At 42.0% G+C, this 20,541-nt stretch overlaps 1 protein-coding gene across 7 annotated transcripts in view; it reads left to right on the top strand.

Moving 5' to 3' along the window:
• Positions 1-20,541, top strand: part of TBL1X (transducin beta like 1 X-linked) — a 199,109-nt gene that overhangs the window by 161,911 nt on the left and 16,657 nt on the right. For all 7 annotated transcript variants that reach the window (XM_084844235.1, XM_084844236.1, XM_084844238.1 and 4 more), the window contains 4 exons: positions 2,094-2,239; positions 10,611-10,869; positions 13,195-13,327; positions 13,996-14,137. In XM_084844235.1, coding sequence (XP_084700361.1) covers positions 2,094-2,239; positions 10,611-10,869; positions 13,195-13,327; positions 13,996-14,137 — 680 coding nt within the window. The remainder of the gene's footprint in view (positions 1-2,093; positions 2,240-10,610; positions 10,870-13,194; positions 13,328-13,995; positions 14,138-20,541) is intronic.

Genomic DNA, 20,541 nt, shown 5'->3' with positions numbered 1-20,541 from the left:
CCGAGAAAGATTTCTCTTTGGTAGCCACCCACCTCACTTTACTTGGTGGGGCACTTGTAGGCCCTGGCCTCTGAAGGTGATATTAAGGTTTGGGTATTTATTTGTGGGAGAAAGAGATATTTCAGGTGACACTGGTCCCCGGGCTTTAAAGTGTAACACCAGTACACTGAATTGGGCCCAAAAATGGTCTGAGAGCTAGTGTGGCTGACAAAGCACTGATGTAATGTGACTGTAATACCCAGTCCCTATTTTCTGGACCATTTTCAAAGGCAGTCCCATGTATAACACATTACAGGTAATCTAAATGGGAGATTATAAGAGAATGGCCACTCTTGTATCTCTTTCCAAGTTAGCTCCATCCAGGTGTGGTCATAGCTGGCATATCAGCCAAAGCTAATAATTACTTCAAGCCACAGAAGCCCCTTGAGACTTTAGTGACAATGCTGGATCAATAAGCACCCCTATATTGCAAACCTGACCCATTAGGGGGAGTGCAGCCCCCCCCCCCGAATGGGCTGAACACCATTCTCCCAGCTTTCCTCTGAGTACTCTGCCAGGTCTTCCCTCAGATACAGGAAAACCTTTGTGCTACAGACTAAAGTCTCACAACTGTCCAGTGTGACAGTGAATGATTCAGCATCTGGAGATTCCTAAGCATATTGCTCATCGTCGTTGTGCCAGGTTAATTGCTGTCACTTTCTCAGCAACTATCAGAAGGAGTAGAAGTCAACGCCACCTCAGCTGATGGTGGAAACATCTACATACCTACAAGGCCTCTATGATGGCTCTGATGTCAAACTTACCAGTGCTATTCAGGTTACTTATTCACAAGGTCATTCCTATGTCAATATACACAGTACTGCTTCTTAAGAATAAGGTTTGTCTTCAAGCCCTTCCCAGAATCCAATTTGCCTGGGTAAGCCAAGCTCTCTCATCTGGTTATTGTCACAGTGGCAGATGAGCTGAGGTTGGCTCCCTGAAAAAGATTTCCTTGCTGGAACAGAAAGAGTGGATGGTCAAGGATATCAACTGAGCTACTTCTGCCGCCTCTGTTAGGTTATCTTGTGTCTGCACTTCCTCTGGCATGTTGGTAGTGTCTAGATTAATGGCAACAGCAGCTCTCCGCTTTTACTGGACCATAGTTTGTAGCCAATTGATGCCTTCTGCCAAGAGAATGGCTCCTGTCAGCAGTACAGGGAGCAGCAAATCCCAATTTTTCTCTGGAGAGTTTGAGGATTCTCCAGAACAGATGGAGGGCATGTGGGGCTACAGGAGGGAGGAGAGGAAGGGAAAGTCCCAATGCACAAGCATGTGTCCACTTGTGTGATATTGGATTTTGCCCCATACAGAGAGAAATCTTGGTCTGCCACATGACTCCAGATGAACTGCACTGCATACGATGCGCACATATCCTGTTTCTCACTCTCCTTCTACGCCCATCTCTTTCTAAAACTGCCAGGAACTATCATTAATGCAGACAAGGAAAGAGGAGCTTGACCTGCTGCTCGCTCCTAATGTTTTAACCATGGTTAAGAGATTGGCAGCGTTATATCTGCACTGGGCCAGCACGGTACAGTTTAGCTTTGTTTCCTGCAAAGAAAATGTGCAAGTAGAGAATCTTGACTTTTCTCTTGGGGGTTGGTTGGTTCTCACTTTCTGTTAGAATAGTTATACTTGCCTGCTATGTTAAGCTGGTAATGAGAACTGTGGGTGCAGAAGGTTGAAAAACTGCCTTTTTCTACGTGAAATAATCATTCCCCTGTGTGTGCACTGAATCATGACTGTGCCTTCTTTGCAGATAACTACAACCTATGTATGGAAAAAGAGTTCAAGCATCAAACTGTAATTTTTAAAAAATACATAAGTGTTGTTGTTGTTTGCTTGTTGTTTTCATGGTTGCACTTTCGCTGTAAAATATGTTTGCAGGAAACACTGGGAGGAAACCATTGTAGTTCTTTGTAGCCATATGAACTAATCTGACAAATTCATCTCCTTGGCTTGGTATAGGTTTAAGCATTGCTGTGTTTAGGGTATGTGTCACATTGCGGAGTGCTTGATATGTTTCATATCATGGCTTCCCTTCTTGCTTTCAGGTTTCTCCCATTCAGCCTTTACATTTGGAATAGAGAGTCATATTAGCCAATCCAACATCAATGGAACACTAGTGCCCCCTGCTGCCCTCATCTCCATACTTCAGAAAGGTCTGCAGTATGTGGAAGCAGAGATAAGCATCAACGAGGTAAGTGTCATTGCTGCCTTATGCGGAAAACACATCACTTGGGTGCACACAATAACACATTAGACATTGAGCAATGTAACTGTGTCTATTTGGGTTAATTCTCACTTTTAGGGCCAGGAGGATGCGAATCCATCTGTGGGTTATTTTTTTCCAGGTAGCCTCAATTAAAATTTGATTGCCACTTTTTTACTTCATGTACCAGAAAGGCTTCAAGATCTACTATGGCTCTGTTTATTATTCTGTGCATTTGTTTCTGTGTGTGACAAGATGGAATTGTTTCAGTTTCTGTGTGTGACAAGATGGAATTGTTTCAGTTTCTGATACAACTTGGAAGAGCCAACTAAGAGAACTCCATACATATTGCAGACTTTTGCACTGACTGTATCAGGGGTCCTCAAATTGTTTGGACCCGTGGGCGCATTTAGGAATTTGAGATTCTGCTGTGGGCACCACTACAAAATGCCTAATCAGTAGATTGCTACTTTGATGTCTACTTTTTGTGTCTATGGATCTTAGGCTGTGTCTTATTAAGCAAAAACATTTGCTTTGTGTATATTGGACACCACAATGTCTCTTTAATAAGAGACTGTCTAATTCAGCTAATTGCTGGCAGTGCAATACAGCTAATGCTTCTTTTAGACATATGTTTTGGCAAAGTCCAGTAGTTGCTTCTTTTTGCTTGGAAGTTATTACACAGAAACATTTTGTAGTGCAACAATCTTTAATATCCATTGATATACACACCCTTTTAAATTATTTACCTGCTTCATGGAAATTAATAAATGGTCAACATAAATGGATTCTCTATGCTCTTTTGACAGCTAAAAGACTAGTATTACAACATTGGAAGAATAAACACTCACCTCCTATAATTCAGTGGATTGAGAACTTTACAACACTTTAAATATTTGAAAGGTGGAATATAGACATCACCTTCAAATGGATACTTATATGAATATTTGGTCCACGTTTGTTGCTAGAAAGTTGTATGCATTTCATACAAATCCATGTATGCATATTAAAAAATGGGGAAAATTTATGTGCCCATGGGCGCCATGTTGGGGACCCATTCAGGGGCACCATTGGAGGTAGGGATGTACAAAAGTTACTTACCTTTTCGAGGGGGTGATTCGCAGTGGGGCGGAGGCACTCCACACCTCCTCCCGAAATCCTAACCTGGCCGGCTCTGCTCTGCTGCAACTCCGACCGGGTGCATTCACAGGCACCGTGTGGAGCCTGCGAATGCAAATGGCAGCGGCTACGGCGGCCACCATTTGCGTTCCTGGTTTTTTTTGCTGTGATAGGCTACGTAAATATTTACGTAGCCTATCAGGGCAAAAAAAGGGAACGCGAATGGCGGCTGCTACCCAATTTGTGCCCCTGGGGTTTTTTTTGCTGTGATAGGCTACGTAAATATTTACACAGCCTATCACGGCCTCCGCAGGGATAAATGGCGTCCCTGCATTAGCCATGATAGGCTACGTAAAGTATTTACGTAGCCTATCACAGCAAAATTAGGGAAGCGAATGGCGGCCTCAGACGCAACCGCCATTCGCAAAGCAGCGCGAACGGCACCAGGTAAGTGTCCCGTTTCGCACGCCTTTCGTGGGGGGGGGCAGGGGGCTTCGTTCCGCCACAGATTTCGGGGAGCCGAATGCACTGGCATTTAGCCTCACCGAGATCCGTGGCAGAATTCTCTGACATCCCTAATAGGAGGTGCCTGCGGGTGCCATGTTGGGGATCCCTGTACTGCATTATTTTCAGATTCATATCTTGCCCAATTTTGCTACAGTGGGCCCTCTCTATGCAGATGTAGTAGCCAACTTACCAGCCATGCTGTCAAAAAGGCTTTACATTGTAACAATTCAGGCCTTATTCAAATGCCTTTGAAGTGTAGTGAAGTGAATTTCCAAATGTGTGGTAGTGGCGGATGAATTCAAGGAGGAAAAGTCAGATCTTGTATGCACCCTTCAAAAACTGATTGTGATCTGAACACATGAAAAAGGTATCCCTTGGCCATATGGCCGCCACACACCCAGTATGCCGTATTTCACCACCCTTAAAATGTTCTCAGAACCAACTCTAAAAACTGTTGCTTCTAACATTCTATTTAAATAAAATATATCTCTTTGGGAAGTAGGGGTTGTTTTGAAAGGTTTTAAAAAATAACTTGATTAAATCCTGCATTGAGCAGGGGGTTGGCCTTGTAGGTCCCTCCCAACCCTACTATTCTATGATTCTATGAAATGTTATTGAAGGTTAACCCTGAAATTCTGTTCTCCCCCACCCCTCCTCCCCAAGTCAAATAGGGCTTTTCTCCTTCTCCTCCTCCTCCTCCGTCTCTTCTTTTTCCTCTATTTCTTTTTTCGGAAATCTTGAGATATGGGATGAAGGGGGAGTTTAGTGGATTTAAAATTGTGACTTCCTAATACAATTTTGAAGCATATCAAAGACAAAGTTGCATTGCGAAAGTGTGTGAGGTGATCTGCCTCAAGCAAGAATCCTAAAGAAGTAAAAAGCTCATTAAAAAAAATAGATTGACTTTTAAGAATGAGACAATCAGTTCAGCCATTAGCTATGCAGTCTGCCATTCATGTTGTACTGACTGTGTAGGAGTGAGTCAAAATAATGGCAGAGCTGGGCCTCCCTGAGCAACTGCCTCACTTCCTTTAGGAAACCCACCTGACACAATATATGTAATGGGGTTTAGCATGTATCTAATAGTAGAAACGTCTTCACGATTTCTAAATTTCTTGCCCTTTAACATTTTTTAAGGCCGAATTTTACACTATTGGCTAGAACTTGATATTTGGGGGGGGGGGGCGTTCTGCTAATGAGGGCTTCTCTATTTAGGTTGCAAGTGAAAGATTGTTTATAGCAAATTAAATGTCCACATTAAGCACGAATAGACATTTGGAGTTCAGTTTTGCTGAACTGAAATCACTATTAGGAATTACTTTGTGGTGAGTGGTGACGCTTTGTTTATTTGAAAATGTTGCTCTTAAGCTGCACATCTTTTCACCAAACTCAATTTCCAAACGCCACCTACTAGTTTTCCAAATGGAGCGTGTTTGTTACATATGCACATGAGACAGGTAAACCATTGAGTGCGTGATAAATAGAAAATATAGTTTAGATGGCATTGGAAGCTTTACAGTTCTAACTGAAGCTTCTGAGAGATGGTTAAGTACATATTAAAATGCCTGTGTTTTACATATAAAAAAATATTGCATAGGCTGGTTGTTTTCATAATCAGACACAAATGATGGTGATGGTGAGGTAGTAAGATGATGATGATGCCAGGGCAGGTCAAAGTCAAAGCCAGGGTGGAAGAGGCAGTCCCAAGGGTGGGGCCAGTACCAAAAAGTCTTAGTTGGCTTAGTTCTGAATGTTTCTGGCTCAGGCCCTGATACTGCCTACCTCCTAGAATACAGCTTGATTGGCTGAACCAGCAAAGTGCTAAATCTGAAGTGCAGGTTCATGGGCCTAGTGACAATTCTCTCATATCAAGAGCAAGATGAAATTGTGTGATGAAGGGACCACCAGATGCTCTTTGTGGAAGAAATCCACAGAGAACAGTCAGCAATTAAATATAGATAGTCTAATAGGTTTAGAGTTATCTGGCTGTATTAAATAGCAATCAAATTACATTTCATTTTATACAGTTTAAAAATAAGTGCCTAGTGCTTGTCCATTATCTCAGCACCTTCGCATTCACTGGCCAGAGGGCGCCAACAGGTTTACGCCTTTCTGAGCAGTTGGATAGAATTGCCTTATTTCTCCACAAATAAAGGGACTAGAAGCCCTGGTCAGGCATTATGCCTGAATAGTGGCCATTAACATGAATAAGGGAAATGGGGCTGCACAGGGTTCCTGATTGTGCAAAGGGTTCTACTTGTGTTCAAGCAAACACGAATAGAAAGAAATCCTCTGCAGACCATCCTACTCAGTACAGGGAGGTTGGGGACTTGGAGGGTTGGGCTGCTGCATGCAAGGACATTAGGAGTAGGGCCTCAATGTCCATGTACCCTATTTGGGCATAATGCCTCTATAGAGCTAGGGACACAGAAAGAAAGAAGGAAGGAATCTGAAAATTCAGGGGAGGAACCTCAAGTCTTCCTGAGTGGCTACGGTCCTGCTCCAGAAAGAATCCATTAATTGGTATAGTGAGAAACAATGTTCACTTTCACATAGAACTTTGTGCTTGTGGACTTTTTTTGCAAAGGGGTTTACACGAAAATCATTTTGAATGGTCCTGACTTTAAAATCCTTAAGAACGCTTGCTTTTTATTACTTAAGTATAAGCAATGTAGGGGAGGGGGGAGCAAAGAATCATGCTGCCCCTCCACTAAAGTTCTTTGCTGTCTTCTGTAGAAATGAACTATTCCAATTGTCAGATTAGGCTTGATCCTCAATACAATTAAGAGGAACTTGCACCCAAATAAGTGTGTTTAGGATTGGCCTGAATTATTCTTCGATGACTTGTTATTACATTCTTCTTCTATCGGCTGTGTCAGGGGGAAAGTATTCTGTGTATTCCTGACGCTCTGCCTGCTGTCACCAGCAGTGGCAGACCCATAAATACGTGAAGCTGTGGATTGTTTATTTAGCAACTGTGAAATTGTTTATGCTTTGGTTATTTTTACTTGGCATGACCCAGATATTTATTGCATCATTGGCTTCCACATATGAAGAAAACTGCCTCGAGTACAATTTTTACTAGTAGATGAAGAAGCTGTTTGCTTCCCCGTGACCTCCAAACAGATGGGAGAGGATACTGGCTGCTGTGTTCCTCCTCATTCTCTCACTTCAGCCTTGAACCTCCTCAAGTCCTCCTTGACCAAGTTGCCTGCCCCTCTCTAATGATCCCTTTCTGACTTTCCTTATCCCGGCTCCTTCCAGCAGTGAAAGGGCTTTTGTTGCATCCCAGCCATCTTCCTCCTGTGACACATACTGGAGTTCATCCCCTTCGAAAATGAAGGCTTTGTCATGCTCCTTGCCACAGTTGGAGATTCCCGGAAACATTGCTTTGTTGGGGGAGATTGTTTGCCCTTCATTCTCATCCTCCATCCACAGTGATGTTCAGGGTCATCTGAGTCAGGAGTGGGGAACAAGTAGCCCTCCAACTTCCATCAGCCCAGCCAGCATGGCCAGGGGTGGGGGGGTTTGGATCTCAACAAAATCTGGAGGGCATCAGGTTCCCCACTCCTGCTGTAAGCGGAGTGTAAAAAATAATAAATATGTTGCTTGTGATGTGGTCATAAAATATGGCTGTGTTTCTCCCCCAACCCCATTAATTTTATCATTAGTAATACCTACTATGTGTTGTGTGCCTTTCTCTCTAGTGAACGTTACTGGTTACTGAAGTCGTTCAGAAACACTGAGTAACTGCGGAGTCAGAATAACTGTATGTTTGCATACGGTCATGCCCTGTGTAACCCGCTAGCAATTGTAGTTGAGGCCATGACCTTCAAAATACCGAGCAAGTGCATATAGACCATGATCTTCAAAACATTGAATATATGCAAATATTTCTGCCTCGCTGGAGTCTAAATTAATTCACAGAGATGTGAGAAGACAATTTTAATCTCAGCTGATGGTAAAGTTATGTTGTGAAAATATAAAATTCTCTCTCTCTGTCTCTGTCTCACACACACACACACACTCACTCACTCAGTTTAGCAATTAAATAAAAGCCCCAAATGAAGACAGGATGGATTCCAGCATCCATGTTTTCCTCAATGCACAATAATTTGTGCAGGCACTGCATGGCAGTGCTTTACATGGAACAGGATAGAGTTCAACAAGTTCATGCAAAGAGATAACTATTTGGCAGTATATATTGCAGGCATGGGCGGGGTGTGTGTGTAATCCAGTTTGGTACTGCAGCAGGGAGAAGGTTTAAAGCCCTCCACCACCCACATTACGATCAGGCACCCTGCGCTTACTCTAAAAGAAGAAAAAAGCAACATCTTTGAAGTAGTGTCTACTTAGAGGCCCTGGTCATGGCCCCACTATTGAGATCTGTTAGATACATGGGAATGAGAGACTGGGGCTTCTTGGAAAATTTGGCCCCAAGTTTGCGAAATAGCGTCCCTAGGAAGACAGATGGCCCCTGCTTTACTGGCTATTAAATGACCTCTAAAAATGTTTTATTTCAAGCTTTTTTCATATTTGGTACTCTGTGTTGTTTTAACTGGAGAGCCAGTGTGGTGTAGTGGTAAGAGTGTTGGACTAGGAGCTGGGAGATCCGGGGTCTAGTCCCCACTCGGCCATGGAAGCTCACTGGGTGACTTTGGGCCAGTCACAGACTCTCGGCCCAACCCACCTCACAGGGTTGTTGTTGTGAGGATAAAATGGAGAGGAGGAGGATAATGTAAGCCGCCTTGGGTTCCTTGCAAAAGGAAAAAAGGTGGGTATAAATGCAATAAATAAATAAATAAACTGCTGCTGCTTTAGTGTGATAATGTTTTAATGTTCTTTTGGAACATTAAACATGTTGTGTTTTTATATTTAATTTATTATGTGTTATGGTGCTGGGCGGGTTTTACCTTGAAAGGTGGCAAAAGAGCTACATCTTTAAACTCTTTGAAATAAAGAATGTTTTTCATGATTCCTTGTCAGATAGAATTCCTTGATAGATTTGGTTGTAGAGTTCAACCTATGCAAAGGCAGTTCAGAGGAATTTCTTTCTCGGTGCAGTAGCAAGTCAGAGATTAAATGAGGAAATGGATTAATCTGCCACAAAGGAGCAGTAATCTTTCTAATTCCCTCCTCTCGAATCTTCTAATAATTTTTTTGCCCAGTGCAGTCTTCACAATCTGCACAACCCAAGGAAATGTCAATTTCTAGGGCACATCTACCCCCAAATCCTATCTAATGCTTCACTTTGAAAACAACTGTTTTTAAAAAAAAATTTTAAGTATCTAGAGGTTGGGACTATAGTTTCCTGCATTTATATTGCACCTTGGGTCAAGCAGATAGTGAAGTCCATGCTGATGCCAGTGCACTCTCCTACTAGGCAGATACCCAAGGCCACACAGTGAACTCTTCCCATGGGTCTTGGGGATTTGATGCATTTAATGAGAGCATCAAGTCTTCACCCCAAGCCCCATACAGAGTTGCTTCTCTACTGGAGGGCTGCAACTAACTTGAGCCTGCTCAAGCACCTAGCCACTGAAAGTCAGTTTCAGATTGAAGAACGTTTACTTATATTATGAGATCAATGAGCTATATGTTATACTGTGCTGCTTAAATTCTTGTCTGGAAATAGCTCGAATCCCCATGTAATTTGTGACCTGCTTATATCCAGATCAAACATAAACGCTAAAGAGGTAGCTAGAAGTTACATCTTTTCTTTTTCTTCTTTCAGTTGGGGAAGGGTCTGGTTTGGTGGGGGGCCTTGCACCAGGAGGGGAGGTTTACTCCTTCTCTCCCAGTTGTGATTTTACTGATATAATCTCCTCCCCCCATCCAAAATAGGGCTTAGAAAAAATGTCCCCATTGGTGCCCCTACAATTGTAAAGAAAGAAGATAACCATTAGCTATGTCGTTAATGTAACATGTAGTTTGACCCTTAGAGACTACCCTTACTTCACGGAATCTTACTTCACACAGCACGTAGTTAAACTGTGGAATTCACTACTAAGAGATGTGGTGATGGCCACCACCATAGGCTGCAACCCTGGATAAATCCTGTTGAACTCAAAAGGGTTTATTTCTGAGTAGACTTGTATAGGATTGCATTGTTGAGCATCTTTAAAAAGGGATTACAGCATTTGGGGCTTTTTAGTTTAGAAAAATGGTAAGAGGGTACATAACAGAGATATATAAAATTTTGGATGATGTGGAGAAAGCAGAGAGATATTTTTCCCCTCCTCGTAGACTCTAGGGTCATCCATGAAGAAGAATAGTGGGAGAGTCCGGACAGAGAAAAGTGCATAGTTATGAACTTATTAACCTTCTTAGGAATAAAGAAGAAATGGAGTTAATTTGATGAAGATCCCAAAATACCAGCTTTTGTAAAACCAGAGCCAAGGATTTTTTTTACCCCAGTGTGGGGTGGGGGAGCCTTCTTCTATCAGTACGCTTTGAATGTGCATGGTCTACTGTGTGTTGCATATATTTGGGGGCAAACATTCTAGTTTTGTGGTGTCTAGATGTATGTGACCATCAACATGACTTTCATGTTTTGTTTTCTTATCCATTACAAAGATCTTAGGCTACTGTGATCTACTAGTCCAGAGATTTCTCCTATAGAATACCATTACAGATTGCTCCATAGCTGTATTCTTCTTAGCATTCACTTGTGCATAGCTTTGCCTTTCAGGAGGACCCCTGCTTTCTAATGCTTTGTCCTTTCGTTCTTTAGGATGGTACAGTATTTGACGGCAGGCCTATAGAGTCACTATCACTGATAGATGCAGTAATGCCTGACGTAGTACAGACCCGGCAGCAGGCCTTCAGGGAGAAATTAGCACAACAGCAAGCCAGTGCAGCTGCCGCTGCCGCCGCCGCCGCCGCTGCCGCCACGACAGCAACAGCAACGACAACTGCTGTCCTGCACCAGAATACACCAAAGAATGGAGAAGCCACTGTGAATGGAGAGGAGAATGGGGCACATGCAATAAGTATGTCAAAGCTATGTTTTGTATGGGCGTGGCAGGTTGTAAATGCCAACTTTTGTGCCAAACCGAGATTTGGGTATTGGGCTTAAAAAAAAGAAAGAAAACAAAAGCCCTCCATGGCTGTAGAGAGGCTTGAAAGTCTCTGGCCAAATCTCTTGAATTTCTGAAGTCCAGGGAAAGGGGGCTCTGTATGATGTCAGGGCACAGTCTTTTTCAATCACCTTTCTCTGGATCTAGCAATAGTGAAACACAATATGCAACTGTACTTAATTTGCATACTTCTGCAGAAGACACAGAAATCAATACATTCTTGGCACAGGCTTTGGGTGAGCTTGGGGCAGAATTTTGATTGATTTAAAAGCTCAGCCCCAAATATGAAGAAGCCTTTTAAGTTCACGGACCTTGACATTTACTGTTGTATGAATGCACAGTTATTCTGTTACAAATCCTCAGGATCGTGATACATTGTAAGGTATTAGCTATTTTCTTCATATTCTTCATGCTGGCACTAACCACCTGTCTGGGTCTATAGGGGCATGCCCAGATTCTGCAACATCTAATAGGCACCAGCATTCTACAACATAAACCACCATTCTACAACATAAACCAGCTTCTGCAACATAAACCAGCTTCTGCAACATAGAATAGGCACCGCCACTCTAACTTCAGTTTTAGAAAGTTTGGCTCCTGTTTAGTCAACTGGCTTGTTCACACATCACGCTAGGCTGCCTTGGCTTAATTAACCCCTGGGTCTTAGTGGTGCGTGTGTGTGGCCATTTTGAATATTTGAGCCACGATCATGGCTTATCTTGTCGTGCAGACCCAGCGAGATTGGGTTGTTGGCGCAGTTAACAAACCACCCTGAACCCATGACCTGGTTTAGGGTTGTGGGTGGTTTGTTAACCATGCCAACAACCCACCCTCACCATGTTTGGACAACGTAATAAGCTACGGCCAGGGCCTGAACTTATAAGTTGGCACCCATGGGCGCCATGGCTTATCATAGCTTAAATAAGCCTCAACACGCTGTGGCAATTGTGTGAACCCAGTCAGTATATCTGACCTGAAGAGAATAAGACTTTTTACTAAAAATATGCATGTCAGCACACAAGATAGGCAATATAAAGCAACCCACAGTCTTGCATGTGTTAAAAGCCTCACATATAGACAGGCATGTAGTGTAGTGGATAGAGACTAGGGCTTGGGTGTGTGTGGAGGCTGAGGAAAGTGGGTTCAAATTCCTGTTCAGCCATGAAACCTTCTAGGTGTCTTGGGCCAGTCATTATCTCAGCTTAACCCGTCTCAGAGTTGATATGAGGATAACAGGAGAGGCCAGAGATGGGTGATAGAGCATCTGCTTTGTATACAGATGTACAAAGGTTCAATCCCTGGCATCTCCAGGAAGGGCTAGGAAAGAATTCTGCCTGAAACCCTGGAGAGCTGTTGGTAGTCAGTGTCAACAATGTTGGGCTAGATCGACCAGTGGTTTGACTCAGTATAAGGCAGTTTCCTATATTCCTAACATTGTGTAATCCCATGTATTGCCACCTTGAGCTGTTTGGACAAAATGTGGAATACAGATAGAAGATAGAATTAAATAAATGTGACCGCTTGGTCATGAGAATTTCTCCCAAGTCTCAGCCACTTATCCTTATGGTTTTCCCCTTGGTCCCCCCCTCTGCCATTCCCCCAAACCCCACTTGGCAGTTTTATTCTCAGAGTTAGATTCTGTGTGTGCTTGACTAGGCTGGGAATTATCTATGTGTAAATAATATTTGGCAATATAATTGTGCACCACTTTTCCCTATAGGATTCCTTGCCTTTAATTGTATAGTTTGGAATGCACAAATGGGAACAGAACCTAATCACTCTGTGTGTGTGTTCAAAAAATGGCTATCATTATTCCCATCCTATCAACACTTACATCCATATCATAGCATGAAATGTAACTTTTTAAAGCTTGTTCTTAAACATAGTGTCATGTTTTTCCCTAGTCTGGGGGAGAAAATGTATATTTATGCAGCCATCATAAATGCACTATATTTCATCTGAATTAAATGGTTTTGCTCAGTCCTATGTGTAAGTAATAAATATATAAACTGGTCAAAATCAGTGTTGAATAGTAGTAATGTGCTCTAGATTTGTTTTGTTTTTTAAACCTGAAAGAGACAACTAACAGAGCTAATGAGTATCTGGGCTGCTGCTGCTGCTGCTGCTGCTGTTGCTGCTGCTATTATTATTATTATTATTATTATTACTACTACTACTATTATTATTATTATTATTCCAGTAAATTAAGTGCGCCTAAATTTTTTGTGTGTCTTGCAGATAATCATTCAAAGCCAATGGAAATTGATGGAGATGTTGAAATTCCTCCTAACAAAGCAACAGTTCTTCGAGGCCATGAATCAGAGGTGTTCATCTGTGCCTGGAATCCTGTCAGTGATCTGCTAGCTTCAGGGTAAGTTAAGGGTTAGAACAATTTTCACTCTATTTAGGTTTCCCTCCGATCTCAGTACTGAATACTGATTTGAAGCATCTCTCATGCAGATCTCCTGAGCCCTACCTGCAGTGTTTATAACATACATAATCCACTCTAACAACATGATGGGTAATCTGTGTGTACTAAGCATAGGAATATGGGAAAGTGCCTTATAGCATGTATTGTCCACTCTGACTGGCTCTGTCTCTCCAGAGTCTTAGACAGAGAGTCTTTTCCATCACCTGCTGTTTGAGCCTTTTTTTAAATGGGAGAGGCCAGGGATTGGGACCTTCTGCATGTAAACCATGTGCTCTACCACTGAGCAATGTTCCCTCCCTGAAGTCCATAATGCAGTTCAGCATCCCATAAAATAATCTCTAGCCAAGTGGATAGCCCTCATTAGATTGCTACTTGGAGTAGTGATAGCTTTGTTCTGTTGGGTTTCCAGATACAATTGCTAGAGTAGTCTTGCTTTATGCTAATATTTAAAAATATTAATTTGTGTGTGGGGGTTGTTGTTGTTACTAACTTTATGTTTTCATATTCTACTTGTATGTTATTGTAGTAGATTGCTATAAGCTTTGTTGTAGGTCACTTCTTTTAAAAAGCCTTTCTGAATACATAACATATTTATTTGCTCTTCTTAGATCTGGTGATTCTACTGCCAGAATATGGAATCTTAATGAGAATAGCAATGGTAGTTCCACTCAACTAGTTTTAAGGCATTGTATAAGAGAAGGAGGGCATGATGTTCCCAGCAATAAGGATGTAACATCATTGGACTGGAACGTAAGTTGACTGAAAAAACTCTTGAAGTTGTATGTGAAATATAGGTTGCTGTATTAATAAAGTTTTGAAGCTTCTGTTCTAACCTGATTTTATTTTATGCTAGGAAAATTGTGATGGATGGAGGGCTTATATATGACAAGGATCCCTGGGGTACAGTGTGCATGGAGACACATTGTATGCGCATGTACACCCACACACTGATCCTTTTCACTGAGGGCTCAGCTGCTCAGTTTTAGGGCCAAAGACAGCCCTCATCACAACATTTTCCCAGAAACACTTTACGTGTCCATGTAATTGTATACGGCAATGATTCATTTATATAGAAGAATGTGAAAGGTAAGATAGAATGTTGAAAATGGGTGTAGGAGAGCCAGTGTGGTGTACCGGTTAGAGTGTTGGGCTGGGACTTGGGAGATCCGGGTTCTAGTCCCTACTCGGCCATGAAGCTCACTGGGTGACTTTGGGCCAGTTGCTGACTCTCAGCTTAACCTACCTCACAGGATTGTTGTGAGGATCAAATGAGAGGAGAAGGATCACGTATGCCGCCTTGGGGTCCTTGGAGGAAAAGCCAGGATATAAATGTAACAGATAAACAAATAATAGAATTTTTTTTAAAAAAACTGGGCAAGGGGTGCTGTCCTGCAATCTTGTGCCAGATAATAATATACCAAAAATAATATAAAATTAAAATCCAGTTGGAATTGAATCAAAGCTGATCAGACCCAACATGCCACTGTCATGATTCTTCCTTCACACCACCAAACATTAGCTTGCATATGGAAGTCTTGTGATGCTTCTGGTAGATACTGTGAGAAATGTCCAGTGCTGCCACTGTGTTCGCAGGAATGCCTGCTAGCATAATGGGAACTAGTGCTGGCCAGCGCAACCAGAAACTAGCCAAAACTACTGCTTCCAGAATGGGACGAGTCAGTGGAGCTCCTGGAAAGGAGCTCCGCTGGCCTGTCCCATTCCGGAAGTAGTTGTTGCAGCTAGTGTCCTGGGTTGCCTTAAAAGGTGCTAGTTTCCTGTTGTGCTGGTGGATATTCCTGCTAGTGCAATGTCTTTAGATGTTGTGGATTGCCAGCATTGGACACTGACTGCCTCAGCCTCATCGTGGTCAGGCTGCCTCTGTGAATAACTCTACTCATTAATGCATTACTAATAGCATGCAAGTGTCTCTATATTGTTAATAAATAACAATAAATAAATAAATATTCCTGTTCTAGTTCAACCTTGCATTTTACCAAAAAAAAAGTTACATGCTGGGTTTGGGGGTAAGGCAATTAAAAATAATTGAGAAGCTAGCAAAAGTAGTATTTGTTAGATTTGCGTACCACCCAACTGGCAGATGCCCTTTGAGCAGTTTACAGTCATAAACCCAACCAAACTAAACAATATAACAAAAATAATAATACAATATTAAACTTTAAAAAGATTGAGTACATTGACAAGCCAGCAGTAAAATTAATAATCAGGCAACTGATTAAAGATTAAATGCTTGTTTAAAGAGGTATACAGTGTATGCAATGAAGGCATCAGGTGGATCTCCCTGGGAAGGTTATTCCACAGATGGGGACCACAACAGAAAAGGCTCTTTGCCTGGTAGCTAGCTGTCACACCATTGTAAGGGGTGGTGCTCCTTCGGGGATGCTCGTTCAGGGAGACTGGTCCTAAACTGCGTAGGGCTTTAGTAGCAGCTTCCTTTGCTAGGGGGTACCTATCTTACCACCTCTAGAGTGCATGTGTGTGCATGCATTCAGAAGTAAGTATAACAGAGATCAATGAAATTTTCTTCAAAGTCAGTATGCAGAAGATTGCCAGGTTAGCTATTTTTGATGCCCTTCATTAAAGGATACAACAAGACCACAGAAAACAGGCATAATTCATTTCAGAGGGGGGAATAAAATTCCAGATCCTTGACTCTTTATTAGAGCAAGAACTATACTGCCTGTTTTTGATCTAGCAAATCTTCCCAAGCACTGGGATTTAACTATCAACCTCTCCCAGTTTCCAGGGCTTTCCCCCTATAATTCAAATATACTTTCTTGTCCTTTGCTAACTAATGGGTTCACTACCCTTGAACTAAGGCCTAACCAATTTATTATTAAAATGCACAAGAGAATAGACTCCAAAACATAGTTGGCATGCAGCTGAAAAAGTTGACTGCATCCCTTTAAAAAGCAGCAATTAATCTGCATTTTGCATGGGAAATGGTCAACAGTTTGTTACATGCGTTTTGCAAACTTCACTGAGAGAGAGAACTAGAAGCTTGCTTGTTTTGTTCGGCACCAGGGGCCCTTTCCATTTGTGTTTATGTGAGAAGGGTTGTGATTTCTTTTAGAAGGCAAAGAAAGATAGTGTAAGGAACTTTTAGTCTTCAAAAACAATGCAGACTTGTGCACTGTCTAATTTGGAGTAAAAGATTTGTGCTCTTAAGATAAACTCAGACAAAACAAGCACCTTTGTGAGAATTAAAAATGTCCTTTCTTTGCATTTTTTACTGTCCTCTGCAAATGAATTCGCCCCCACATACAAAATCAGGTATGCTTCTTCCCAACCCAATGAAAATACAGCTTGTATCCTGTTATCTGTTAAAGCGCTAGCCCTGATGCTTCTCTCTCCTCTGTGTTGTATGTCATGCATAAAAATGTAGTTAGCCCCACCCTTGCTGTCCTCTTTTCTGCATCATGGAAGATTTTTTTTTCTGGCGCTCCTGGGGGCTGTGGCAGACAAGGCTGTTTTCTAATCTTGATCTCCACAGCTCCAGGAGAAGGAGCAGAAGTGTGAATGACAAGTATACAAACAAAAGGACTGGGAAATGAGTCGCTGGAGCTGCACTGTTAAAAATATTAGAAGATTGTTACATGCAGTAGCCCATTCCTGTCCAGAAGCAACTGTTATTCCCTGCCGATAACTAGGCAAGGATTATTCTTGTCCTGACATAGGGTTGTATCCTCTGCTGTCATTCCACTAGCGCAGATGACATTGTGCTAGTAGATAACGAGTTCCGAAGTATGCACAAGGGGAAGATCCAGCCAAAGCTCTGCTTGGGAAAACTCTTGCGGATCTTAGGTTTACAAAGCGGACCGCTAGTGCTTGCGCGACCACCACCGCAACACTTTCTCCCACTAACGGTACGTTGGATTTAGGCCATTGTAGGCATTTGACAGAATGGGTTCTCAGAGTCTGATCAGAGAAAGTAGTACCAGTACATAATTTCATACATACACAGTGTTTTTCCCGAGGCGTCAAAGTTCTTCACGCACATTATTTCAATCCTGTAAGGTAGACCAGTGTGGTTATCCCCATTTTACAGATGGGGGCTGAAGCTAGGATATGATGGCTTGGTCAAGAATTCACACTGACTGGTTCGCACGTAACAGCAGCAAATAGTGTGTTAATTAAATCGTGGCATGTTCCATGCCATTTTTAATATTCAACTTCTGATCACGTTAATCAGGGTTGCTATGTGACATCCAGACCCAGCCACTATAGGTTAATTGTGGGTTAAACAACCCACAGACAACCTAACTAGAAATTGTAGGTCAACTGTGGGTTGTTTAACCCACTGCTAAGCTATAGCATCCAGGTTTGGATGTCACATAGCAACCCCTGATTGGCCTGATTGGACTTGAATATTCAGAAAGGTTGCGGAACACGTACTGTGGCAAATCATGGGTTAATTAAATGATTTGACGCCTTTACATGCGAACACCTGCACTGTGTACATTGCAAGAAGGTCCATGAGTCATCTGTGGATGTTCCCGCACAGATGACTAATGGATCAGCAGGTCCATGAGTCATCTGTAGTTCTGCTTTTTGAGCTTACATTGCAGCTTAAGAAGGGAGAACTTCCTCATCTGCCCTGTGGCAAGGTATGAGAATTCCAGCTGCGTTAAGGACATTTTCTCCTTTGCACGTTTTGCCAGAAGTATGATTCATTCTGCATCGAGGCTTTATTGTTGCTTTCAGTAACATTCAAAGCCACGTGAAACCCAGTAAGTTCATGGCTGGGCTTCTGGTTTGAACAAGAGCCTTCCAGCTCTTGCTGTTATATATAATGCTACACAAGCTCGTTTCTTATGTCCTAATAATGGCACATAGGCGAGTAGGCATAAGCATGTAGGGCAGTAGGCACAAACTGTGAGGTAGATTAAACTGAGAGGCAAGTGACTAGCCCAGAGTCACCCAGTAACCTTTGTGCTGAGTAGGAATTTAAACCTGAGTTGGGTATAAATGTTTAAAATAAACCACAATCAGCATGGATGGTGTAAGTATGTTTCACAGGAGCTCAGGGGTGAGGAACCTCTTTCAGCCCGATGGCTGAATTCAATTTCCGAGAAGATCTCGGGGGCCGCATTCTAGTGGTGGATGGAGCTGAAGGCAACGGGAGTGGAACCAAAAATATCAGCATATGTTTGCTCAAAGCTCTTACTGCCAGCAACTGAGCCTTAAGAGAGGCATTTCAACCTTTTAGAATATGGCAAAAATGGCACACAAGTTGGGAAACTACCAAACAATTGGTGGTTGGAGGAAAAGGAGTGGGGCCAAGGTGAGGAGGCGTGGTTGTCTGGGAATCCTGGAAGGCTAGACTTGGCCCATGGGACTGAGGTTCCCCAGTCCTGCAGTAGCTGAGTAGAAAACCAGGGAGTCTAATATTTGAGTTCAAAGCTTGTGTAATGTAGTTATGCCAGCAATATCCAGTTCTGGGCACTGTAAGAACAATATACACAAATTGGAATAGATTCAAAAGAGTGCAGTGAAGATGGTCAGTGGTATGGGAAATAAGTCCTAGGAGGAAAATTTAAAGGAACTGGGTATGTTTGGCCTGGAGAAGAGGAGACTGAAAGGGGAAATGACTCTTCAAATACCTGAAGGGCTGTCACTTTGAAGAGGGCAAAGACTTGTGTTCAGCGGCCTTGGAGAGCAAGGCTTTGAACATTAGGAGAAAAGTCTTAATGGTAAGAGCTGTTCAACAATGGAACCAATTACCTAGAGGGGTGGTGGGACCTTCCTCAATGGAAGACTTTGAGCAGAGGTTGGGCAGCCATCTGGCTTCCCTGCATTGAGCAGGGGGTACAACTAGATGGCCTCCAAGATCCTCTTTAGCTTCATTATGATGATCAATAATATTTTAAACCTTTATATATCCACTCCCATGAGCTGAGCTCATAAGCTGAGCTCACGTGAACTTAGGGGGAATTCACACATGAATACTCATCACTTGAGGATTGCAACCTCACGTGATGGGTCACATGTGTGAAACAGCTATTATAGAACAATTGCGACAGGCAAAGATTGTATGACACTTCGCAACATTTGTAACACCATTCAATGAAAGCAGTATATATGTGTAACTGTGAGCCATCATAATACATATTTGCATGTGAATTGGTCCATCCTAGAACACAAGATGGGTTTTGTTCCCAGTGGTTTCAGATAAGAAAGACTGTAGCTTTAAATAATCTAATGCACCCATTTGCTCCATACCTCTGTCAGTATAGTGGAAGGCTCAGTTAGGCAATTACCACTAGGGATGGGTCAAGCAAATCTGATTTTGCTCGGGTTCTCATTTTTCTAGTACTAAATTCATTCCATCCTAATTCCACTTCATACTGCATTTTTGTTAGCCTGAATAAATATGTATACATATTTTCATTCACATTTTTGTATGTATTTTTTCAAATATACAGTTATGTGTACACTTTTTCAAACATACTAATTTTTAAAGCAATTTCCCAACCAATAAAGCATGTTTGTGCACATTTAAACACACACACACACACACACACACATATATATATATATATATATATATATATAAATGGATTTCAATGGCAAACTGCATTCCTGTTTGTGTTCAGGAAGTACTGATTTGGTAAGTTTGCATTGAAGTGTGAACCAAATGAATTTCTCACCCATCCCTAATTACCTTGATTCATATCCTCACCTTGCCATTGGCACTATTTAAAAAAAAACAATTAAGTTTTGGCAGGCTGAAAAGTGCTGGGTTATAGTGGGTAAAGAACTGAATGCACTGGGAAGCTCTGATTACATAGTCAAAAAGCTTTGAAGATTCTAAGGGGAAAATTTACATGAAGTGACTCTTTTAGTTGGTGCTGAAAGGATGAGATAATTTAAACTATGTAATAGATGTAGTGATCAAAATGAATTGGAAATGTCATATCAATACATACACTAAAATGTCTCCCTGAATAATAGTCTCTCTCCCTCTCTCTCTCTTTTCTAATGAATGAACTTATTAGGACCAAAAAAGTCAAGTAGCGTACAAATTTGTTGGCTGAATGTTTTGAGAGAAAAATCTTTCTGCTCAGCTAAAAGAGCTCATCAAAATAATTATGCCTCAGTTTCCTTTCTTAGTGGTTAAATTATTCTGACAACAT

Source organism: Heloderma suspectum, chromosome 3, assembly GCF_057233095.1.
Source record: "Heloderma suspectum isolate Gila_16-S chromosome 3, 16-S_ref, whole genome shotgun sequence".
Lineage (NCBI taxonomy): Eukaryota > Metazoa > Chordata > Lepidosauria > Squamata > Helodermatidae > Heloderma > Heloderma suspectum.
This window is presented reverse-complemented; position numbering and strand designations above follow the sequence as displayed.